Source organism: Hypanus sabinus, chromosome 26 (genome assembly GCF_030144855.1).
Source record: "Hypanus sabinus isolate sHypSab1 chromosome 26, sHypSab1.hap1, whole genome shotgun sequence".
Lineage (NCBI taxonomy): Eukaryota > Metazoa > Chordata > Chondrichthyes > Myliobatiformes > Dasyatidae > Hypanus > Hypanus sabinus.
In genome coordinates this window covers 34,222,704-34,249,145 of record NC_082731.1, presented here as the reverse complement: position 1 = coordinate 34,249,145, position 26,442 = coordinate 34,222,704, and the positions used below count along the sequence as shown (strand labels likewise).

The 26,442-nt window shown below is 46.9% G+C and overlaps 1 protein-coding gene across 9 annotated transcripts in view; it reads left to right on the top strand.

Moving 5' to 3' along the window:
- The window catches only part of LOC132381426 (homeobox protein Meis1-like), a 425,677-nt gene that overhangs the window by 301,431 nt on the left and 97,804 nt on the right, over positions 1 to 26,442 (top strand). For all 9 annotated transcript variants that reach the window (XM_059950824.1, XM_059950828.1, XM_059950827.1 and 6 more), the window contains one exon: positions 17,607 to 17,715. In XM_059950824.1, the coding sequence (XP_059806807.1) occupies positions 17,607 to 17,715 (109 nt within the window). The remainder of the gene's footprint in view (positions 1 to 17,606; positions 17,716 to 26,442) is intronic.

The following is a 26,442-nucleotide window of genomic DNA, read 5'->3' as shown; positions in this document are numbered from 1 at the left end:
AGGAAAACCCATCTGTTTCACAAATACCCTTCAGGGAAGGAAATCTGACATTCTCACCTGGTTTGGCCCTTTCTGGAATATACAGAAAAAAAACTTCCTCAGACCCCAACTAAACGTCCTCATTCTCACATTACACTTCTGCCCTCTGGTTATCGTTCACTCATTATGTCATCATGTTGTATGACATCATCATTATGTGCCATGCCATATGACATATGACATCATCATAATGTGCCATGTCGTATGATGTGGACTTCCATGACCGTGATTGTTCTTGGCAAAATTTTTCTACAGAAGTGCTTTGCCGTTGCCTTCTTCTGGGCAGTGTCTTTACAAGACGGGTGACCCCAGCCATTATCAATACTCTTCAGTATGGTGTCAGTGGTCGCATAACCAGGACTTGTGATCTGTACCGGCCACTCGTACGACCATCCACCACCTGCTCCCATGGTTTCACGTGATCCTGATTTTGGGGGGGCGGGGGAATGCAGGTGCCACACCTTGCCCGAGGGCGACCTGCTAACTCCACCCTGCCACCCATAGGTGTCTATACCAGAGGTGTCCAGTTATGGACATCATCATTATGTTTAAAAGCTTCTTGCTATCTGTTCTGTCTATAGCCTTCATAATCTGTATTTTAAATTCCAGGTTTTTAATTAATAACTTGAATTAAATTCCCCGATTGCCAGGGGGAGGTGACTAGCGGGTTTCGGCCACCTGATGACAGATTAGTTGGAGTTGTGCTGAGAATCTAGTGAGCGGTGGCTGGTTAGACTCATCAGCTGATCAGGAGATCAGTGAACCACGGTGAGGGTCAATACAGAGAGCGTCGCGGGCTTAGAATATGGACAGGAGTCTGTATCAACAAGTAGAAGAATTTCTTAGATCAGGGGCCTTACTATCAACGGAGGGATCCATGGACTCCAGGTTGAGAACCCCTGACTTAGATAGTCTGGCCTTGCTGTGACACCCCGCCCCCCCCTCAGTCCAGGGACCATTAAGATGCACAATAAATCCTGGTGTTGCTGGGGACCTCCACCCATATCCTGTAAAACAAGCCAACACCTCCCCCAACTCCCCACCCATCCACCCCTAGCCCCACTTCCCTACAGTTCACCGGTCAGCCACCGCCCAGGGGCTTTCTCGACGAATGTCACTCTCTCTGCATCCGCACAGCCAGTACAGGAGAGGTTTTCCCGCGCAGGAGAGTGATTCCGTGCTGCCAGCGCTTGGAACTTCCGCCTCGTGGCCCCTCAGTACTGGAGCGCCAGGACACATTGGGCCCCTCTCGGAGAGCAATGCACAAAAAGAGGGTCTCAGCAGGTCAGGCAGCACCAGCAGGTTACCCAGGACTGGAGAATATGTCTTATCAGGTTAGGCCAAGTCTTTGGAGTGAAGGGGGGTGAGAGGTGACTTGGCAAAAGTCTCAGGTACAAGTAAAAATCTGTAAAGAGGCAATGTTTTCAAAAAAATGATATGTTTCTAAATAGTCAAGTCACTTTTTATTGTCATTTCGACCATAACTACTGGTACAGTACACAGTAAAAATGAGACAATGTTTTTCAGGACCATGGTGTTACATGACACAGTACAAAAACTAGACTGAACTGCATAAAAAACAACACAGAGAAAATCTACACTAGACTACAGACCTAGACATAAAGTGCATGCTTTTATAAAATGCTGTTTGCTTTGCGGATGCAGCATGTAGTGTACTTTAATTAAATATCAAAAATATATATAAGGAGCAGTAAACATTAAAAAGCTAAATCAAATCAATATTTGATGTGACCATCCCTTGCCTTTAAAACTGTATCAGTTCTGTTAGGTACAGTGTCGTGCAGTTTTATAAGAAAATCGGCCGGTAGGTGGTTCCGAGCATCTTGGAGAACTTGCCACAGTTCCTCTGCAGACTTTGGCTGTCTCGCTTGCTTCTGTCTCCCCAGGTAATCCCAGACAGCCTCGATGATGTTGAGATCAGGGTTCTGTGGAGGCCGAACCATCTGAAACCAGATAGAAAATCTAGAGTGTCTAAGACATTTGCACAGTACTGTATATGATGATAAGAGGTATAGATCGAGTAGACAGCCGGAGACTTTTGCCCAGGGTGGAAATAGCTACTATGAGTGTTATATATTATATATGTAATATATAATTTTATATTATATATATAAAATTATAATAAATTATAAATTATAATATTATATATTATAACACCAAAATAATTGGAGGAAAGTATAGAGCAGATCTTTTTTTTATGTCGCGGACTGATACCATTAAGCAAGAGGACTGTGGGCCCCTGTGGGAACCAGTGGTATAGACGAACGTTTCTCTACACAGAGAATGATGATTGTGTGGAATGCACTGCCGGCAGTGATGATAGAGGCGGATACATTAGGGACATTTAAGAGACTTGTCGATAGGCACCTAGTTGTTAAAAAAAATAAGGGCTATGTGGGAGGAAAGGGTTAGATTGATTTTAGAGTAGATTAAAAGGTTGGCAACATGTGGGCTGAAGAGCTCGGACTGTGTTCTATGGTCTAATAGAGGGAACTGGAGAGCCAACGGCCCAGGCTGAGACCTTTCATCTGTCTGTTTCTCTCCATGGATTCCGAGTCCCTCCAAACCTCTGTGTAGGAGCCGCGTACCCGTTCTCCCTCAGCTTTGCGTTCTGCATCGCGCATTTGCTATGCTCATTATGGTAGCTAGCCATGTGCGTGGGGAGGGCATGGTGAAAGCAAAGGGAATAAGCTAGGTGTCCGTGCCCTGCAGCTGGGGGCTGACGGACATCGTATCTTTTGTTGGCCACTCAGAGAGGGCCCAGTTTTAAGGTGCCTTGAACTGGGTACAGAGAAGATGTCAGGGGTAAGGTTTTTACGCAGAGTGGGTAACTATCATATATTGAAAGACTGGAGCGACTGAGCTTGTATACACTGGAATTTAGAAGGATGAGAGGGGATCTGATTGAAACAGATAAGATTATTAAGGGATTGGACACGCTAGAGGCAGGAAACATGTTCCCGATGTTGGGGGAGTCCAGAACCAGAGGTCACAGTTTAAGAATAAGGGGTAGGCCATTTAGAATGGAGTTCAGGGAAAACTTTTTCACCCAGAGGTTTGTGGATCTGTGGAACGCTGTGCCTCAGAAGGCAGTGGAGGCCAATTCCTTGGATGCTTTCAAGAAAGAGTTAGATAGAGCTCTTAAAGATAGCGGAGTCAAGGGATATGGGGAGAAGGCAGGAACGGGGTACTGATTGTGGATGATCAGCCATGATCACAGTGAATGGCGGTGCTGGCTTGAAGGGCTGAATGGCCTACTCCTGCACCTATTGCCTATTGTCTATTGAGTGGTGAGTGCATGGAATGGGCTGCCAGCAACGGTGATGGAGGTGGATACGATTGGTTCTTTTAAGAGACTCCTGGATAGGCACATGGAGCTTAGAAAAGTAGAGGACTATGGATAACCTGAGGTAATTTCTAAAGTAAGGACAGCACAGCATTGTGGGCCGAAGGGCCTGTATTGTGCTGTAAGTTTTCTACGTTTCTATGTTTCGCTCAGTTACGCTGAATTGCATCTCTTCAAGATTGTGTGTTTGGTAATTGCTGATAAAGATCGAATACACATCCTCGACTTTTGGAACAATCATTATTTGGAGCTGGAGGGTGCGTCACACAAGCGTTAACAAATCCATAGGGGTCGCCAATTGGTTTGGCCAGAATTAGCCGTTGGATTTTGTGTGTTCCTTCTTATTCTAGCGTCTTTTTGTATCTCTATCTAGAAGGGCAGTAGTTAAACTTTCTACTGAAATAAGCCTAGTTTTAATTCTTAATTTTGACTTTCACTGATCCCTAATCATTGCCCTGATTCAGGGTTCCAAACAACTGAATAAAACTTGATGAATCTCCTTGAAGTTGTAAACTGCCTCTCAAAATTAACTCATCGTGTGCTGAGATCAAAAGCTGTTAATCAGGCAAAGGGCCCAGGCGTTACTTGGCGATTTTTGCTCTCCCTCCCGATCACAGCCTAGCAAGCATTAAGAAACATTTGCGGTAATGTTTTAGGTTATGTTGGAATGCAATATCCTAAATTGACACTAGTGATGGAATTAAAGCCAGTTTGGGAGATCCTTAAGGCAAGAAAAGGGTTATGTTTCAGTGGCAATTGGCCTCGGTCAATTCCATTCTGAGGACTTTCAATCCCTAGAACCTACAGTGACTGTAAGCAGAGCTGAAAAAATCCCCATAATTGGCACCATCTTTCAGCTTCCTTCTTTGGCCAAGTGAGGTATTTTTGGCAAGCAAAACACTTTTCAAGATGAGGTAATCCCTTTTAAACTGTAATCTCATTTGAATTGTGAAGGAATTGTTCACAGTGGCCTGTGTTTTGCAAGAGAGGCCAGGCTTCAGAATGTGGGGAGACCCTGACTGACAAGCTAGGAGTACTGATGCTTGTGTTCTGATTAATGGCTCGATGCGGCCTGATGCCCTATCAAAGACAGTGCTCTGAAACCATCGGAATACCATGTAAAATAATCTAGGGTGCCTTCAACTTTTGCACAGTACTGTATGTAATGATAAAGGACGTAGATCGAGTACGCAGCCAGAGACTTTTTTCCCAGGGTGAAAATCACTGTGGGGGAGGGGGGGGATATAATTTCAAAGGTTCAAAAAGGGTCAAAGGTTCATTTATTATCAAAGTATGTATGCAGTACACAACTCTGAGATTCGCCTTCTCCAGATAGCCATGAAACGAAGAAAACCATAGAGTTGTTTAAAGAGAAACGGCAAACCCACCCCCCCCACACAAAAAAGGGCAACATGATCATCAACACCCCTACCCCTCAAAAATCACAACAAGAACACTGACCCTCAAACCTCTTTATTCCCTCGTCTCTATCTCACCAGGGTGTAAGCCCTGTCAGTTGGTGGGGTGGGTGTAGGTGCAGACACACCCAGCCCTGAGACACCAGGCAAGGTCATTTGATTCCAAACAATTGGTTTATTGACCATTACCAAATGTCTCTCCGGTGCTTCCTGCTCCCTCCCCTCTTTCTACCCCTTTTCCCAACCATGATTCCCCTCTCCCTGCCCCCTTCCCACCCTCAGTCTACAACAGAGATTCATATCAGAATCAGGTTTATCATCACTCACATAGGTCATGAAATTTCTTTTTTTTTGTGGTAGCAGTACAGTGCAATACATAGAATTACTACAGTACTGTGCAAAAATCTTAGGCACCTTAGCTGAGTATATATGTCCAGGACTTTTGCACAATGCTGTATGGTGATGTATATTTACCTTGATAATAAAATTACTTTGAACTTTGAACTTGAGCGGAGATGGATAAATACAGAAAATACTGGGAATGTCAGCTCTGACCAAGGATTCTATGTCTGCGAATGCTGCCTAATCTGCTGAGTGTTTATAGCACTCTTTGCTTATTTGAGTGAAATTTAGAAGTATATATTTATATTGGAGAAGACGTGCTGTGCTGTGGAATGCAAGATGTGGACATTGTAATAGTGGTAGTGATGAATGATTTTGTAGCACGGTCTGAGGTGGTGAAGGTACTTCCCAGAGTTAGCGCTATATTTAAGAGAAAGATTAGCTTTGTTGTCATTTGTAAATCAAAACAAAAGAATAAATATACAAATCGTGCAACAAGAGAGCAGACTCTAGAGGTAGTGTTCATGGGGTCACGAACGGCTCATGAATCTGATGGTGGAGGGGAAGCATTGAGTGAGTGTCTTCAGGTTCCTGTACCTCCTCCCTGAGAAGAGGGCATGTCCCAGGTGCCAAGGGTCCTTAATAATGAACCTGCCTTCTTGAGGGCCACTTTTTAAAGATGCCCTCAATGGTGGGGAGGCTTGTGCCCGTGATGGAGATGACCAAGTCCTTCAACCCTGTGCGTTGGAGCCTCCATCCTGGCCAGTAATGCAACCAGTCAGAATGCTCCCTATGGTACACCTGCAGAAATCTTCTCGTCTTTGCAAACCAAATCTCCTCAAACTCCTAATAGTGCATAGCCGCTGTTGTGCCTTCTTTGTAATTGCATCAGTATGCTGGGCCCAGGAAAGATCCTCTGAGATGCTGATGCCCAGGAACCTGAAACTGTTTGCCCTTTTCACAGTTGGCCCCCTCGGTGAGGCCTAGCGCATGGCCTGCTGACTTCCCCATGCTGAAGTACACTATCAGTTCCTTGGTGTTACTGACGTTGAGCAAAAGGTTGTTGTACTGGTATCCCTCAATGAGCCAATCTTATCTCATCCCCGCACGTCCGTTTGTCTCTCCCTGAGATCCTGCGTCTGAAGATATTGGTTGTGTTAATTCATTGGTTCTGAGTAGTCCTTGGGCATTTCCTGGTTTCAAATGTGATGCACCATCAATAACTCACTCTGAGACGTAAAGGCGAGATATCGGCTTTTATTGACTGGAAGAAGGAACAAGCAGTGAGTGACCACCATACTACATCCTGGAGACTGAGGCCGAGCATCAGGCCTCGATCGCCTTTATACCGGGGTCTGTGGGAGGAGCCACAGGAGCAGTCAGCAGGGGGTGTGTCCAGACAGGCACACGTAGTTCACCACAAAATGTTCATTTACTGTCAGAGAACATATAGAGTGTACAGCCTGAAATTTGTACTCTTCACAAACATCCACAGAGCAAGAAACTCTGTGGAATGAGTGACTGAAACGTCAAAAGCCGGAAGACCTCCCTTCGCACAAGCATCAACCCCCCCCCCCACTCCACCGCACCTGAAGCAGCAGGACCACCAATCCACCCCCACCCCCCAAGGCAAGCAATAGCAGAACCCCCCTCCAAAGAGTCCTTGACCCAAAGCCCATCAAAACTACAGTCCACAACCCAACACTTCCATACTTCAGACAGGCTCTCTCTCTCCAGCAAGGGAGAGGGAGGTCACTCCTGAAACGAGAGCCGAGGCCAGTAACTCGCTGTTCCGATGTTACAATCTTCCGTGTCGCTTAATAGCCAAATGGGCCATAAAGTGGGAGGGAGAATTTTGCAAGTTCAAACAGCCTTTTGCATTCCATTGACCTGGCCCTGGTGTTCATAAATCTCCTGCCTCGTGTCAGCTTGTTTGAATGGAAGGGACTTGCCCGCCTCTGTGCCTCTGTACTCGGGCCAAGTTGCGGGCCCCATTATATCCTGGTCTGAGATGGTGGAGATTGTCAGCACACAAGCTGGCTGTTTGAAGAGTGAAAAGTAATATTTCAGTGGGGTGTCACCAGGAAAAAAATAGGACTCTGCCATTTTGAACCAGAGGGAGAAGTAACCCTTGCCAACCAGGCCTTGTAATCACTGACTTAACCTCCCATGCACAGCACACCTTTGAGTTCATTGTTGAAAGGCTGTTATAGGAAAGCACCCTCTATTATCAAAAGCCCTTATCACCCAGACCGTGCTCTTTTCTCATCACTGCCATCAGGTAGAAGGTACAGGAGCCCCAGGACTCGCACAATTACGGTACTACCTCTCAGCCATCAGGCTCTTGAACAAAGGGGGATAACTGCACTCATCTATTGAGAAGTTCCCACAACCGATGGTCTCACTTTAAGGACTTTTTATCTTACTGTTCCATGCTCTTGTTATTTGTTGCTATTTATTTATATTTGCATTTGAACAGTTTGTTGTCTTCGATCCTCTAGCCGATCTTTCACTGACCCTGTTAGAGCTAGTGTTCTATAGATTTGCTGAGTATGCCCGCAGTAAAATGAATCTCAGGTCACACATACTTACTCTGATAATGAAATTGACTTTGAACTTTGAACGTTTTGGATGGCTTGGTCCCTGAGCTATAGCTGTGTATAAAAGCCCAACGTACAGCGCACTCTAATGTGGCTCTGTATCTGTTGTAGCACTCTCTGCTTGTGGCTCCTCTCACAGTAAACAAACCACCTAAAAATGGCTTGATTCCAGCACAGCTCGGAGTAACGCTCTCTGATGCGCCACACAATGCCCCTGGCTCTCCCTCTGATAAAGACACCATGCAGAATGCTCTCTTGATAGCACAGGTTTCACTACGACAGGAGCTGATGAACCGTGACATCTGATGTTACAGACATTCCGCGTGGCGTTCAGTGCCAATGAACAAGTTCCCGATCTGCTCGAGCACGCACGGGAGCCCTCCCCCTCTGACCGCACCTCCACGTAAAGTATCCCCTCGCCCACCACTTGATGCCAATGGATAAAGTGCCCACCTCTTGATGCCAATGGGTGGAACCAGTGGGTTGGCAGTCACGAATTTAAACAACAAACAACCTGCCGGAGGAGCTCGCTGGGTCAAGCTGCACCTTTCTGTGAAGGGTTGGGGTGGGAGGGGGGAGGAATCGTCAATATTTCAGATTGAAACTTTAATCTAACAGAATCAGCTTTAATATCACCGGCACTTGTTGTGAAATGTGTTGTCTTTACAGCAACAGTAGTAATAGAGGGAAAGAAAAGCTGTGAAATATATATGTCGGGTAGATGGAGCTCGTCAGCCTGGGGAGGGAATCCATCTAAGAGAGGGAAAACTCTGATTTCAAACCTCCACTGCCTTGCGGCCATACCCACTCATGGGAGAGGCTTCGGGAGTAAACCCTGAGGACAAATCCGGAGCTGGAGTCCTTAAGGCAGTCCGACGTTGCCTTCAACCTCGTTCCGGCAACTCCTGCGACAACACCGGTGCCAAGCTGTATCAGCCCTTGCCCTTCCCTTGGACAACATCGGTGGTGTGGAGAGGGGAGACTTATATATATATTTAAATATTTAAAATATTTAAATAAAATAAGTACTGCGAAAATAGAAATTGTCAGGGAGTGTTCATGGGTTCAATGTGCATTCAGAAATCAGATGGTAGAGGGGAAGAAGCTGTTCCTGAATCATTCAGTGTGTGCCTTCATGTTTCTATACATCCTCCCTGATGGTAGCAATGAGAACAGGGCATGTCCTGGGTGCTGGGGGTCTTTAATGACGGATGCTGTCTTTCTCAGGCATCATTCTTTGAAGGTGTCCTGGATGCTGCAGAGGCCAGTGCCCCTGATGGAGCTGACTGAGTTTACTTTCATCCAGTGCCTCCCCCACCCGCCCATACCAGACGGTGGTGCAGCCAGTAGGTGTGCTCCCTATGGTGCATCTGTAGAAATCTCAAGTGTTTTTTGCCAACAGACCAAACCTTCTCAAACTCCTAATGAAATGTAGCCGCTGTCTTTCCTCCTTTGTGGCTGTATCAATAAGTTGGGTCCAGGTTGGATTCTCAGAGATATTGACACCCAAGAGCTTGAAATTGCTCGCTCTTTTCACTCCTGATCCCCCTATGAGGAACGATGTGTGCTCCCTCTGTCCTGGCACAGGGTTTCAACCTGAAGCTTTGACCATTCCTCCCCCCTCCCCACCCTTCACAGATGCCACTCAACCCGCTGAGAGCCTCCAGCAGAATTTCTTGTGGTTCCAGATTCCGGCATCCCGAGTCCCCATGGATTTAAGCTAATTGGCAATGAAAACAAAGCTAATTTAAAGATTTAAAAGATTAGTTTTATTTGCCGTATGCATATCTGAGCATCAAAACATACAGTGAAAGGCGCCCTTTGTGTCAACAAGTGATACAGTCCGAGGACTGCGCTGGGAGGGGGGAGCCCACAGAGAGTGCCACACTTGCAACATGCCCGCAACTCACTAATCCTAACCCACTCTTGGAACGTGGGAGGGAACCACAGCATCCTGGGGAAATCCAAATGGTCACTGGGAGAACACAGGGGAATTGAGCCTCAGTCCATGATTACCGGCACTGTAGAACGCTGTGCTTACCACTGCGCTGCCTCACCATCGCCCACAAAGAAGCTGGATCTAAAGGGCTATCGAACAAAATCCAGGCACGCGTTCAACAGCCACTTTATTTGATACCTCCTGTCCTAACGAAGTAGGCACTCAGTAATTTTGTGGTCTTCTGACGCTCTAGCCCAATCCGTTTCAAGGCTCGGCGTGATGTGCGTTCAGCTCTGCACACCACTGTTGTAATTAATACGTGGTTATTCGCATTATTGCCACCTTCCTGTCAGTTTGAACCAATCTGCCCTAACTCATTAACAAGGCATTTTTCAACCCCAGAACAGCTACTCATCGGGTTTTTCTTTTCGCATCATTTTCTGTTACCTCTAGAGACTGTCGTGCATGAAAATCTCGGGAGATCAGCAGGTTCTGAGATACTCAAACCACCCCATCTGGCACCAGCAATCATTCCACAGTGAAAGTCACTTTGATCACATTTCTTCCCCATTCTGATATTTGGTCTCTGAACCTCTTGACCATGTCTGCATGCTTTTATTTTATTAAGATGCTGCAACATGATTGGCTGGTTGCATATTTGCATTAACGTGCTGGTGTACGGGTTTACCTAATAAAGCGGCCACTGAGTGTGCCTTAAAGGAAATGGGAGTTGTCCTTAAATGTACAAAGTGACTGGAAGAGAGCAAGAGAGTTGCCTACTCTTACAAAGGGCTAACACGGTCGGGCTGGGCAGAACAGCGTTCTCTGATGGGTGGTTCAGGAAAACCTCATGGTGTCCCAGGGGCTTTTATTGGAGTCTAGACACTGTTATATGTTGCAGGTTACAGCCTAGGGAGATCTGATAAGGCAATAATCCATTTTTTAAACTAATACTGGATGTTGGATGTTGTCAGATGGCTGTCTTGAACTTGGTGAGAGGCTATTGCCAGCTCCACACCCTGCCCCCAACCCCAGCCTTACTGATCTCTTTTCCCGTCTCCCGTGTTCACTGGAGTCTGTAGGGTCTTGGAAGAAAAGGGGCAGATGGCACACACACTGGCCAATCACTCTTCCAATCCGCATGGCTTTGGGATGTGAGAAGACACCAGGGCAAGGTGAATCCGCTCCACCATTGGGAAAAGCGTGCAATCTCCAAACCGACAGCAACATAGGATAGGATTAAAACCGGTTTAGCAAAGGGAGCCATGTTTTACCTTGCAGGCATGCAGGTTATTGGCCAACGGATCTGTGCTTTGTTCTAGCAACCTTGCTCTTTGGTAGAACAAAGGATTTGGGAATCCAGGAACATGATCCATTGAAAGTGGTGCCACAAGTTGTAAAGAAAACTTTTGACACATTGGCCTTCATAAATCAATGTATTGACTACAGAGGACGGGATGTTATGTTAAAGTTGTATGAGAAGGTGGTGAGGCCTAATTTGGAGCATTGGGTCCTCTTTTAGTCACCTTCCCACAGGAAAGATGTAAAGAAGGTTGAAAAAGTGCAGAAAAAATTTACAAGGATATTGCTGGGTCTGGGGGACCTGAATGACAAGGAATGATTGGATAGGTTAGGACTGTATTCTTAGGAAGTCAGAAGATTGAGAGGAAATTTGATAGAGGCATACAAAATTATGAGGGGTTAAACGTGATGCACCATCAAAAACTCTCGGAGACGGGAGACGAACGATAGGCTTTTATTAGCTGCAAGAAACCACGATTAGTAGCAAGACCACCACACAACATCCTGAGGGAGGAGCAGTGCCTCCAATCGCCTTTATACCGAGGTCTGTGGGAGGAGCCACAGGAGCAGTCAGCCGGGGGGGGGGGGGGGGGGGGCGTGTCCAGACAGGTATATGTAGTTCACCACAAAATGCAAGCAGGCTTTTTCCACTGAGGGTGGGTGGGACTACAAACAGAGGTCATGGGTTAAGGGTGAAAGGTGAGAAGTTTAAGGGGAACATGAGAGGGTGGTGAGAGTGTGGAGCTAGTATGGTGCATGCGAGCTTGATTTCACCATTTGAGAGAAGTTTGGATAATTGGGGTATGGAGGCCTATGGTCCCCGGTGCAGGTCAATGGGAGTAGGCAGTTTAAGTAGTTTTGGCATGGACTAGATGGGCCAAAGGGCCTGTTTATGTGCTGCACTTCTCTATGAATCTAACCGATGACAGAGACATGGATTGGCAGCTGTGCTGCGAGCGACTGGTTGTCAAAGGGTACCTGTTGCTTTTGAGTTCCTGGCATACTGTGCCAGAACCTGCCTACACTCTCAGTTTGTCAACTTTCCCAGAGTCAGCACTGGAACCATCCCACGTGCTGGAGCTCCCGAGCCTCGAGTTTATCTTGACATTTCGCACTGTTGTCACGCAGCGAATTTGGATACCCCCTCTCCAGCCAGCACCTCTTCTCTAACTACATCTCACAGCCCTGTGGTTCAGAGTCCGACAGAATCCCAGAGCCCTTCAGCCCAACTTCCTCATGCTGATCAACACACGCAAAATGCTGGAGGGTGTCAGCTGGTCAGGCAGCATCTACGGAAGTGAGTGAACAGTCGCTGTTTCGGGCCAGGACCCTCCTTCAGGACTGGGAGGAGTGGGGAAAGGTGCCAGATTAAAAAGGTGGGGGCGAGGGGAAGGAAGACAAGCTCGAAGGTGAGGGGTGAAGCCAGACGGGTGGAAAAGGTAAAGGGCTGGAGAGGAAGGAATCTGATAGGAGAGGAGAGTGGACCACAGGAGAAAGGGAAGGAGAAGGGGCACCGGGGGGGGGGGGGTAATAGGTGAGAAAGAGATTAGAGTGGGGAATAGAAGAAGATGAGAGGGTGAGGGAATTTTTTTTTACCAGAAGGGTAAATTGATATTCTTGCCATTAGGTTGGAGGCTACCCGGACAGAATATAAGTTGTTGCTCCTCCACCCTGAGGGTGACCTCATCATGGCGTAGTGGGTGCAAAGGTGAGGCCACCCCCAGAAGAAGTCCCAGTGGTTCTGGAACCTGAAACCCTCCAGCTCCACCACCACGCATTCTGTTCCTGATTAAAGAAGCATGTGGCACTGGGATTAATCCAGAGATCATAATCCCTGCCATCTTGTTTCCCAACCTGCTGCTGAACAGCCTGTTTTCATTACGCAGGGCCCTCATGCTTTCTCCAGCCCCTGATGCCTCCACAGCCTAGAGCAGGTGTGACAGCTCTGGATATTGCCCTCTGAGCTGTCAATGTCCAGCGGAGTGAAAAGAAAGGAGGCAATCTACTTTAGCAGTGTTAGGGTATCATCAGGCGAATTCTTTTGCCCGTCTGAGAGCTTAGAACGCAGAACAGCACTCCTTCAGCACTAGGTCCAATACAAGGGGGGGACTACAACCAGAGGTCATGGGTTAAGGGTGAAAGGTGAATTGTTTAAGGAGAATATGACAGGAAACTTCTTCACTTCAAGGGTTGTGAAAGTGTGGAATGAGCTGCCAGCAGAAGTCTTGCATGCGAGCTCTATTTTAGCGTCTAAGAGAAGCTTGGATAGGTACATGGATAGTAAGGTTATGGAGGGCTATGGTCCCAGTGCGGGTTGACGGGAGTGGGAAGCTTAAATGGTTTGGCATGGACTAGATGGGCCAAAAGACCTGCTTCTGAGCTGTACTTTGTGACTCTATGACTATAGCAGTTGAGACCTAGTTGTCTTTGAACAAGCTACCCTACTACACGCCTCCTGGCCCAGGCTCAGCTCGCACGGAGCAACTTTCAAGGTGGCTCTGTTGAGATTGCAAGGGCTCCAAAGTGTGGAAGAAATTGGAGAGCGTATTAGCGGGCCATCCCTCGTCCTGCTTCTGCTGACGGAGCCGAACAGGAGTCTGGCCCCGGCAGAACACTGACGTGCCAGCGACAAGGTCCCAGCCTTCTCTCCGCCAGGTTCCGGAGTCGAGCTTCACAAGGCCTCGATTAACCACGCCGAGAACTCTTGTGTCAGGGTTAAACAGCAGAGAACTGAGTTTGCTCCCACTGACAGACATCGAAGTGGTTAAGACACTGACCCAGTGTGAAATGGATTGTTCTCTTCGTGCTGGAGGAGGAAGCCAGATCATGGTATATAATTCCTAATTAGGCTCAATAAACTGCGTGTTCATCACTGCCCTCAGGCCCCTCTGTGTGAAACATATCAATGTATAATGCGATTAGCTGAAAAGGAAAAATATCAAACAATTATTAAACCCCTTTCAGCGATGTAGAGGCTTTGAGGTGCTTGGAGTCCACCAATTCCTCTTGCCGATAATTAAAATGACATCTGACTATCCTCATACAGCTGCTGAGAAATATTGTTCTTTCTTCTTTATGGTTTGACTTTTCTTTCAGCAAACAGCGTTTGCTCATTTCTTTAATTTCATCAGACTTGGGCGAAGTGGCGGTTTATGGCTCTGTGGGGCTACCCCCTCGCCGGAGTCTTCATCCTACCTCCCCCCCCCCCCCCCCCCCCCCCGCCGGCACTCTGAAGTGTCCATTGTCTTCGCCGGGATCACTTCGTGAAATGGCGCCTACTTGCTGGTCGGCCGCCCAGAAATGTTCAGACCGTCGGGGTGATGAGTTGGTGGGGGGGCCACTGTAGCGTAGTTGTTAGCACAACGCTCCGCAGTGCAGGCAACCCGGGTTCCATTCCTGCTGTTGTCTCTCAAGGTAGGGTTAAATTGGGGGGGGGGTTGCTGGGAGGTGTGGCTCGAAGGGCTGTATGTCAATAAATAAATAGATTGATAGGTAGATAGGACGACAGATGGAAAGATAGATAGATCATAGGCAGAAGTAAATCATTGATAGATCATAGACAGAAAGATAGATCATTGATAGATCATAGATAGAAAGATAGATCATTGGTAGATAGATCATAGATAGAAAGATAAATCATTGATAGATCATAGATAGAAAGATATATCATTGATAGATAGATCATAGACAGAAAGATAGATCATTGGTAGATAGATCATAGATAGAAAGATAAATCATTGATAGATCATAGATAGAAAGATATATCATTGATAGATAGATCATAGACAGAAAGATAGATCATTAATAGATCATAGATAGAAAGATAGATCATTGGTAGATAGATCATAGATAGAAAGATAAATCATTGATAGATCATAGATAGAAAGATATATCATTGATAGATAGATCATAGACAGAAAGATAGATCATTAATAGATCATAGATAGAAAGATAGATCATTGGTAGATAGATCATAGATAGAAAGATAAATCATTGATAGATCATAGATAGAAAGATATATCATTGATAGATAGATCATAGACAGAAAGATAGATCATTGATAGATCATAGATAGAAAGATAGATCATTGATAGATAGATCATAGACAGAAAGATAGATCATTGATAGATCATAGATAGAAAGATAGATCATTGATAGATCATAGACAGAAAGATAGATCATTGATAGATCATAGATAGAAAGATAGATCATTGATAGATAGATCATAGACAGAAAGATAAATCATTGATAGATCATAGATAGAAAGATAGATCATTGATAGATCATAGATAGAAAGGTAGATCATTGATAGATCATAGATAGATAGATTATTGATAGATTATAGATAGAAAGGTAGATCATTGATAGATCATAGATAGATAGATCATTGATAGATCATAGATAGATAGATCATTGATAGATGATAGATAGCTAGATCATAAATAGAAAGACAGATAGATCATAGATAGATAGATCATTGATAGATCATAGACAGAAAGATAGATCATTGATAGATCATAGATAGAAAGATAGATCATTGATAGATCATAGACAGAAAGATAGATCATTGATAGATTATAGATAGAAAGATAGATCATTGATAGATCATAGATAGATAGATCATTGATAGATCATAGATAGATAGATCATTGATAGATGATAGATAGCTAGATCATAAATAGAAAGACAGATAGATCATAGACAGAGAGATGGATAGATTCTGTTCCCTTTGGCATCTTCTGTGATGACTGTGTGCGTGAGTTTGTTTGTGTGTGTGTGTGCGCGTGCACACTTCCACATCCACGCACATGTGCACATATATCTGTGTATTTATTTGTGTATGTATGTGAGAAGTATAGCTGTGTTTACATGTTGATGCTTTTGCTGTTGCTTGTGCGTGGGAGGGGAGCGGAGGGTCTTTGGGGTTCTAACGTTTTCTGTATTTCATTCTTTGGGGGTTTTCTTCTGTTTCGTGGATGTCTGGGGAGAGTAAGAATTTCAGACTGTATACTGCATACATTGTCTGATATTAAATTGAACTATTGAACCATGGGATAGGTTGTGGGGGCTCCCGCAGACCCTGTCTGCTCCTAATAAACAACGCGAAAAGCCTCCTGGAGATTGAATAAACCCCCTTGGTAACTGAATGAATGAATCCTGACGTCAGTGGAAGAAAAATCAGCAGTCCACGTGGTCAGGTATAACAGTGGTCTGTCTCTGGAATTGTTGTCCCTTTCCGTACCTTTGGGGTGCACCGGGCAGCATTTCTTTAGCATTTTGTCTGTTTTTCTCAAGGCCAAGTTCCTAGCTCGACGCTCAACCCAGCACAAATGGAAAGTGGGCAAGGAGCCAGCGGGATTCGAACCCGGGACCAGTCGCCTTGAAGTCCGCTGTAGAAGCCACTAGGAGAACAGAAGTCGTGGAAAGAAATGACATGAATTTTAGTTCCGCAGAAGATTGTGGGCTGAATGGCCTGTTCCAGTTCTGTGTTCAAAACGTTGGTTCACCTTTCTGTCAGTGCTCTGTGTGCCCACTCACTGTGTACAGTTTGCACTGCTGTCCTGTGAGGATTCCTACTGCACCCAGTCCCGTAATTCACTCTGAAGTACCTCACCAAGAAACTGCTTCCCCTTTCAAACACGATGGTAAGAACTGCACAGCAAGATCTCATGGATGGTGGTGCCCCAACGTCCGATCCATTTTTGGTTGTGGATAGAATACTGAGGAAGCTACTAATGCCTGCCCGCGCTTGACCGGACTTCCTCGCCCTCTTGTGAGCCGCCGTGGGAGGAAAGCGCAGGGTGTCTCGGGATCCACGACATCAGGATTGCTCGGAGAGGCTCTGGACTCATTTTCAGGGGACTTCGGAGTTCCCGTTGCATGCGTCCCTGGATTCCGGTTGCTCTTTTTGTTTCCCGTTGGTATTGCGCGGGTCGATCTGGGGCCATCAGTGCGGACCGGGGCGCCTCGGCCAAAGATTTCCCAGCGTCGGCCCCCGGCGCGGCGCGGAACTGAACTAAGCTGACTGCTGACAGTTTGACCTTTGATACTCCGCGTGCTGCTCGCTCGCTTTTTACCGTTTGCGCAATTTGTTCTTTTTTTCGCGCGTTGGGTGTTCGGTGACCTCGGGTTCTGTGGTGTTTCTCTGTTTGGCGGCTGCCTGCGGGAGGACGAATCTCAGAGTTGCATTTTGTATTCATACTTCGATAATAAATGTACAATGACTTTGACTTAAACGCGGGATGTAAACAACGGGTTTGAACCACACCAGGATAACACCAGGTCAGGTTTTCTGGTTTGTGATAAATCCTTTGAACAACAGCTCCGATAGGACCCTAAACTCATGGTCACTGGGTCAAAAGAGGACAGAGAACAGCTGATTTACTGTGTGTTTTTCTTGGGCTATTTACACTGTTGGCCAAAATAACATCTCATTGGCAGTTCTGGTTAATGTGACTGATGCATATCGTGATATACTGGTGATGTTACAACTAATTGAGCCCACCCGCTTACTGGCCCCATCTTCCACCCCCCACGCCCCCACGCCCGGGTCTGCCTCTGCTGATAACTGAGTGACCTGTCTCCTCTTCTGCCCACAGAACCACTGGGGCCGAGACCACGACGACACAGGCTCCACACATTCCGGCACTCCTGGGCCCTCAAGCGGAGGGCTGGCGTCGCACAGCGGGGACAACTGCAGTGAGCCAGGTAGCTCGGCGCGTGGCGCTCGCGGGTGCTGCCGCCGGCCGAGCGGCTGTTCGACCGCGAGCGCGGCTGATGAGGGGCAGTGACCTTCCTTGCACAAGGCTGGGCTCACTGAAAACCAAACACCGCTCACGCAGGACGCAGCATCCCTTCTCCCGTCCGCCCCCCCTTCCGATAACGCAGCACCACTGCAAATTGAACAGCGGTTCTCATTCCAGGATAAAACTCCTGATTGTTAACCACTGTCTGTCACTGGACAAGAAGCAGGTTCAACTATGTAGTGAACTGTGAGGCTATCTCAACCAGGTTCTCGGGGGATAGCGTACAGCCAAGTTTATACCTCACAATAAGAGCAGGGTCGCTCAACATTACTGCAGTGCAGAGTGCAGAGGAGAGTTACAAGGATGTTGCCTGGATTGGGGAGCATGCCTTATGAGAATAGGTTGAGTGAACTCGGCCTTTTCTCCTTGGAGTGACGGAGAATGAGGGGTGACCTGATAGGGGTGTATAAGATGATGAGGGGCATTGATCGTGTGGATAGCTAGAGGCTTTTTTCCCAGGGCCGAAATGGCTTACATGAAGGGGCATGGTTTTAAGATGCTTGGAAGTAGGTACGAAGGGGGTTGTCGGGGTAAGTTTTCCACACACAGAGAGTGGTGGGTGCGTGGAATGGGGGGCTGGAAGAGGCAAATACAATAGGATCTTTCAAGGGGCTCTTAGATAGATAGATGAGGCCTAGAAGGCTGAGCTGTAGGGTAATTCTAGGCAGTTTCTAGAGCGGGTTACATGGTTGGCACAACATTGTGGGCCGAAGGGCCTGTGATGTGCTGTAGATTTCTATGATTCTATGATTTTGATCTTTGGCAGATTGCATTGGGTCATAATACTCCCCTGAACTGGTTTGTGATTTGTGGAATTCTACGGAATAGGAAGCACAAACAAAATCAGGATCAAGTTTATTATCACTCACAAGTCAACTCAAGTTAAGTTTATTGATATTTAACCATATATATGTATGCTGTCAAACGAGACAACATTTCTCCAGACCGAGTTGTAAAGCACAGTGGTACACATAACGCATAATAGTTTAGGAAAGTGCAAATTAAATCTACAGATGAATTACGCATAAATAAATAGTGCATAAATTAAGTGTTGTAAAGTACAGTACAAATTATCTGGTGAGACTTTGAATGCGATGTGGCAGGGAGTTCAGAAGCCTAACGGCCTGAGGGAAGAAGCTGTTCCCATTCCTGACTGCTCTTGTCTTTATGCATCTTTATGTATGTGGTGAACTTTGTGGTTTTGTGCGAGGCAGTAAAACTTACTCTAACAATAACAAATACATTACTGTGCAAAAGTCTTGGGCACATATACAGTATGTAGCTAGGGTGCCTAAGACTTTTGCACAGTACTGTGGAGATTCTATGTATTTTACTGTACTGCTACCACACACAAAAAAACACAAATTTCATGACATCCATGAGTGATGATAAACCTGATTCTGATATGGGTCTCTAGTGGCCATCATAACAAGGGGAGTTGAGTATAGGAGCAAAGAGGTCCTTCTGCAGCTGTACAGGGCCCTGGTGAGACCACACTTGGAGTATTGTGTGCAGTTTTGGTCTCCAAATTTGAGGAGGGACATTCTTGCTATTGAGGGAGTGCAGCATAGGTTCACGAGGTTAATTCCTGGAATGGCGGGACTGTCATATGTTGAAAAATTGGAGCGACTGGGCTTGTATACACCGGAATTTAGAAGGATGAGAGGGGATCTGATTGAAACATATAAGATTATTAAGGGATTGGACATGCTAGAGGCAGGAAACATGTTCCTGATGTTGGGGGAGTCCAGAACCAGAGGCCACAGTTTAAGAATAAGGGGGTGGGCCATTTAAAACAGAGTTGGGGAAAAACTTTTTCACCCAGAGAGTTGTGGATCTGTGGAATGCTCTGTCCCAGAAGGCAGTGGAGGCCAATTCTCTGGATGCTTTCAAGAAAGAGTTAGATAGAGCTCTTAAAGATAACGGAGTCAAGGGATATGGGGAGAGGGCAGGAACGGGGTACTGATTGTGGATGATCAGCCATGATCACATTGAATGGTGGTGCTGGCTCGATGGGCTGAATGGCCTACTCCTGCACCTATTGTCTGTTGTCTATTGTGGACTGAGAGTGGGAAAGGGACAGGGAGAGGGGGATCATGGTTGGGAAAAGGGGAAGGGATCAGGGAGGGAGTGGGAAGCACCAGAGAGACATTAAGTAATGATCAAGTAGACCATTGTTTGGATTCAAATGATTTTGTCTAGTGTCTCAGCGCAGTGCCTCCCTTTTCCCCTGGCATTCCTTCCCTACACCTATCCCACACCTCTCCTGTGGCACGCTCACATCAGCATTCCCAACGTCCTTCACTCCTGCCAGATTTTCAAACTCGCTCTCTGCTTCATGCTGACGGAAATGGCACTGTGCAAAGGCCTTAGGTACCCTTAGTTACGGTATGTGCCTAAGACTCTTTGCGCGGTACTGTATATCATTCAGAAATGTGATAGCAGAGAGGAAGAAGATATTCCTAAACTGCTGAGCTTGTGTGTTCGGGCTCCTGTACCTCCTCCCTGATAGTAGTAATGAGAAGAGGGCTTGTCTTGGGGAGTTTGAGGCTTGTGCATGTCTACAGCTTTCTTTAGCGTCTTTCAATCCTGTGCACTGGAGCCTCTGTACCAGGTCAGTCACAATACTCTCCGTGGTGCATCTAGAGAAGGTTGCTTGTGACCTAATGGACCACCCTCCCTCTTCTGTGTTTCTGCAGCTCCCTTTACATCATTGTCCGTCTTTATTGCATCCAGTGGTGGTGTTTCCATATCCCACATCTCCACCACCCCCCCCCCCACTCCTGTAGGGCAAAGGGGCTTCTCCCAAATCCCTGGCTGGAGCCACTCACCACCTGCAGAGCAGTGTGCCGGTTTGAAAGGGTGGGCATCACCTGGTGTCCACGACTCACTTTTGCCTTAGCTAGTTTCTGAGCCCATCACCCCTCCCACCCAACCACAGCCCCCACCACCGCTCTCAATCTTCCTCTACTTGAGAACACCTACACATCTAAATCAGGGACTTAGTCATGGGGAGTGGCCTAAACACTTCAAAGTTATTGAATAGCAGCTTGTCTCTTCTCCTCACCTGGCTGATACCTCCCCCTGTGTCCCTTCCTCCTTCCCTTTCTCCCATGGTCCACTCTCCTCTCCTAACAGATTCCTTCTTCTCCAGCCCTTTACCTTTCCCACCCACTTGGTTCCACCTGTCACCTTCTAGCTAGTCGTCTTTCCCCTCCCCCCAACCTTCTTATTGTGGCATCTTTCCCTTCCTTCTCAATCCTGAAGAAGGGTCTCGGCCCAAAAAGTTGACCAAATATTCATTTCCCTAGACGCTGCCTGAAATCCTTCAGTGCTCTATGTGTGTTGAATGATATTAAGATTTCCATCTACTCCCTTCCTCCCACCCAACCATCCCTTCCTCTGCACTTATCCCTTCCCTTCCACCCAACCATCTCTCCCTCTACCTCTGTACCCTCTCTCCCACCCTTCCATTTCTCCCTCTCCCCCTCTCCATCTACGCTAGATCATCCAAAGCTCCCCCTCTATCTCTCCCTCTCTCTCTCCCCTCCCTCTATCCTGCCCTGTTGCTCCCCGGCAACTTCCCTCTGCCTCCTTCTCTATCCAGCGTCCATCTCCCCGTTCCGACCCACAGCTGACGCTAACAGCAGACACTGCTGAGCCAGGGCAGAGACTCTTTGCTTATTTCTTTGTTCTTTGCGATACCATGACGGAGAGGCTCTTCTGGCCACCCCACCCAGCTTATCCCGACTTAATCCTAGCCCAGTCAATGACCAACTAACCTGCCAACTAGTCCATCCTTGGTCTGTGGGAGGGAACCAGAGCACCCGGAGGAAACCCACGAGATCACAGGGAGAACGTACAAACTCCTTACAGACAGCAGCGGGAATTGAACCCCAGATCGCTGGTAAGGTAAAGTGTTGTGCCAACCCTACGCTACCGTGGCACCCAGAATGACAGAGCCCCTCGGCCCATCTAGTCCATGCTGAAGCCATTTAAGCTGCCTACTCCCTCGACCTGCTCTGGGACCATAGCCCTTCATGTACCTATCCAAACTTCTCTTAAATGTTGAAATTGAGCCCATGCACACCAGCCGCACCGGCAGCTCGTTCCACGCTCTCATGACACTCTGAGTGAAGAAGTTTCCCCTCGTGTTCCCCTTGAACTTATCACCTTTCACCCTTAAACCCGTGACCTCAGGTTGTAGTCCCACCCAACCTCAGCGGTAAAAACCTGCTTGCATTTACCCTATCTACAGTTGGACTGGCAACTTCTATTGCCTCGTGTTTCCCCCCCAGGGCCCAGGAGCCTTTTCCTCTCTTCGAATTTACATCACCACTAGCCCTCTGTAGTTCATTAAAGATTTAGCATGCAAAATTATCCTGTGTCAGAGGTTGCTTTTGGGAGGGGGTGGGAAAAAAGCAGGAGAGGGGAGAAGCGCAGGAAGAGGATAAAGGTTTTATGCAGTCCCCCTCCATTGACGATTAAATCCCGCTAGGGACTTCAGCGCTTTGAACTTCATCAGGATTCACCTCTTAATCAATGAAGTATTGGTGAAATAATTAAAGACGCAAGACAGGAAAAATCAGCCTCATTTTTAATTTAAAATCCACAGGAGCTGTGATCTCTCACTTACTGGGCAGGTAGAGTGGGATTCCAGGCTCCAGTTAATGAGAGGGGGGAAGCCCGGAGAGCTTGAAGATTTGTGTATATGCAGTGTTCAGCAAACTGTAGGGAATTGAAAACTGCAATAACAGAGTTATGAATCATCCTGTCTTCTCATCTTTGTCAGAGGTTTATAATGAAATGTGCTTTATTTCTGCACACACATTTATCCTTTGTGTGTGTGTGTGTGTGTGTGTGTGTGTATATATATATATATATATATATATACACAGGCATACATCTGGGTGTGTATTTGCATCCACAAGCGCAGCTGTGTGTACGAGCATGAATATGTTGCTATTCCTCTGCGGCACATCGGGCGGAGTTTCTGCCCTTTCTGTCGCACTTGACTGCTTTTATCACGAGGCCGAGCTGCGAGCTCGACGCTCAGTCCAGTGCAGACGGAATGCGTGCAAGGGAGCCGGCCGGATTCGAGCCAGAGACCACTCGCCTCGAAGTCCGGTGCGGATGTCACTACACCACCGGCCAGCTGGTGTGAATATGTATGTATTTGGATATGATTGTGCTTGTTCGCCTGCCTAGATGCTTATAGAAACATAGAAACACAGAACATAGAAATCTGCAGCACATTACAGACCCTTCGGCCCACAATGTTGTACCGACCATGTAACCTACTCTCGAAGCTGCCTAGAATTTCCATTTTTCTAAGCTCCATGTACCTAACTAAGAGTCTCTTAAAAGACCCTATCGTATCCGCCTCCACCACTGTCGCTGGCAGTGCGTTCCACGCACCCACCACCCTCTGTGTGAAAAACCTGCCTCTGGCGTCCCCTCTGTACCTACTTCCAAGCATCTTAAAACTATGCCCCCCATGTCATACGTCCATGAGTGTGTCGTGTGTATGTGTGTGTGTGTGTGTGTGTGTGTGTGTGTGTATGTGTGTGTGTGTGTGTGTGTGTGTGTATGTGTGTGTGTGTGTGTCGTGTGTGTGTGAGTGTGTGTGTCCTGTGTGTGTGTGTATGTGTGTGTGTGTGTGTGTGTGTGTGTGTATGTGTGTGTGTGTGTGTCGTGTGTGTGTGTGTGTGTGTGTATGTGTGTGTGTGTCGTGTGTGTGTGTGTGTGTGTGTGTGTGTGTGTGTGTGTGTGTCCTGTGTGTGTGTGTATGTGTGTGTGTGTGTGTGTGTGTGTGTGTGTGTCCTGTGTGTGTGTGTGTGTCCTGTGTATGTGTGTGTGTGTGTGAGTGTGAGTGTGTGTGTGTGTGTGTGTGTGTCGTGTGTGTGTGTGTGTGTGTGTGTGTGTCCTGTGTGTGTGTGTGTGTGTGAGTGTGTGTGTGTGTGTGTGTGTGTGTGTGTGTGTGTGTGTGTGTGAGTGTGAGTGTGTGTGTGTGTGTGTGTGTGTGTGTGTGTGTGTGTGTGTGTGTGTCCTGTGTGTGTGTGTGTGTGTGTGTGTGTGTGTGTGTATGATGTATATTTGTGTGGGGGGTGTGTGTGTTGCATAACACAAACTATCTTTGCATCGGGTGGTCGGGTCTAACTACAACGTCGCTTTCTGCTCTCACTATCACAGACCACATTACTTTGCTGCCATTTGCGGAGGCAACGTTCTGGAAGCTGGCTTCACCTTGTCCATCCCCCTCGACCCAACACCGCCTCAGACTTCAATATGCCTCTTAATTTTCCACCCTCTCCCACCACACAAACCGCCCACACTTCAGATCCAAAATTCCACAGTGCGTGCTGTTTATTCCCAGAGAGGAATCCAGAACTGTTTTATCACATTTTGCCTTCTCCCTGTCTTCCGACGTTCCAACGGATTTGTTAAAAATATGAACCATGCCAACAGCACAATCTTAAAAGGAACATGTCCCTGATGTGATGTATCTCTTAAAGGGACCTGTCACTGAACTGATGTATCTCTTAAAGGGTCATGTCACTGATGTGATGTATCTCTTAAAGGGACATGTCACTGATAAGATAGATAGATAGATAAATACTTTATTCATCCCCAAGGGGAAATTCAACACTTTTCCAGTGTCCCATACACTTATTGTAGCAAAACTAATTACATACATTATTTAACTCAGTATAAATATGATATGCATCTAAAATCACCCTCCCAAAAAGCATTAATAAATAGCTTTTAAAAAGTTCTTAAATAGTTTACTAAAGTGCATTGAGTGGTAACTTAAGCTCAGTCCTAACCCCGGCACTTTAACATATCTTGCCCTTGGTGGTTGAATTGTAGAGCCGAATGGCGTTGGGGAGTAATGATCTCTTCATCCTGTCTGAGGAGCATTGCATTGACAGCAACCTGCCGCTGAAGCTGCTTCTCTGTCTCTGGATGGTGATGTTCAGGGTTTTCCATGATTGACCATAGCCTACTCAGCGCCCTCCGCTCTGCCACCGATGTCATACTCTCCAGTTCTGTGCCCACGACAGAGCCCGCCTTCCTTACCAGCTTATTAAGATGTGAGGCGTCCCTCTTCTTAATGCTGCCTCCCCAGCACGCCACCACAAAGAAGAGGGCGCTCTCCACAACTGACCAATAGAACATCTTCAGCATCTCACTACAAACATTGAATGACGCCAGCCTTCTGAGGAAGTACAGTCGACTCTGTGCTTTCCTGCACAGGGCATCTGTGTTGGCAGTCCAGTCTAGCTTCTCGTCTAACTGCACTCCCAGATACTTGTATGTCTTAACCTGCTCCACACATTCTCCATTAATGATCACTGGCTCCATATGAGGCCTAGGTCTCCTAAAGTCCACCACCTTCTCCTTGGTCTTGGTGATATTGAGACGCAGGTAGTTTGAGTTGCACCATATCACAAAGTCCTGTATCAGTTTCCTATACTCTTCCTCCTGACCATTCCTGACACACCCCACTATGGCCGTGTCATCAGCGAACTTCTGCACATGGCAGGACTCCGAGTTATATTGGAAGTCTGATGTGTACAGGGTGAACAGGACCAGAGAGAGCACGGTCCCCTGCGGCGCTCCTGTGCTGCTGACCACCGTGTCAGGCCTACAGTCTCCCAACCGCACATACTGAGGTCTGTCTGTCAAGTAGTCCGTTATCCAAGCCACCATGTGTGAGTCTACTCCCATCTCCGTTAGTTTGTGCCTTAAGATCCTGAGCTGGATGGTGTTAAAGGCACTAGAGAAGTCCAGGAATGTAATCCTCACAGCACCACTGACCCTGTCCAGGTGAGAGAGGGATTTGTGCAGCAAGTACGTGATAGCATCCTCCACTCCCACCTTCTCCTGATACGCAAACTGAAGAGGATCCCGGGCGTATCTCTTAAAGGGACATGTCACTGATGTGATGTATCTCTTAAAGGGATGTGTGTGTGTGTACAGTGAGGGTGCCTAAGACTTCTGCACAGTACTGTATTTGTCAATGTGGAGAGGAAAGCGAATTTGTAAATCTGGCAGGAACAAAGAATGTTGGGAATGTTGAGATGGAGCATTGTGGGAGGGGCGTGGGACGGGGGCAGATCAGTACGAAGGGCGGGGGGAAAGGTGGTGCGGGTGCAGACACACCAGGCAGGGTCATTTGATTCCAAACAATTGGTTTATTGATCATTACAGAAAGTCTCTCTGGTGCTTCCCGCTCCCTCTCCTCTCCCTTCCCCTTTTCCCAACCATGATCCTCCTCTCCCTGCCCCCTTCCCACTCTCAGTCCACAATAGGGAAACATATCAGAATCAGGTTTATCAACTCACAAATGTGATGTTTTTTTTTTGCAAACTGCAGTACAGTGCAATACATAAGATTACTCCAATACTGTGCAGAAGTCTTCGGCACCATACCTTTATATATATCTCTATACACCTAAGTCTTTTGCACAGTACTGTATCTCTTAAAGGGGCATGGCATGTATATGGTGCAACCCTTAAAGGGACATAGCATACATTGATCTCATCTCTTAAAGGGGTGTGGTCTGCAAGTGATGTAGTGGGACATTGGCATTGAAACGGACGCATCATCCATTCAGCATTTCAAG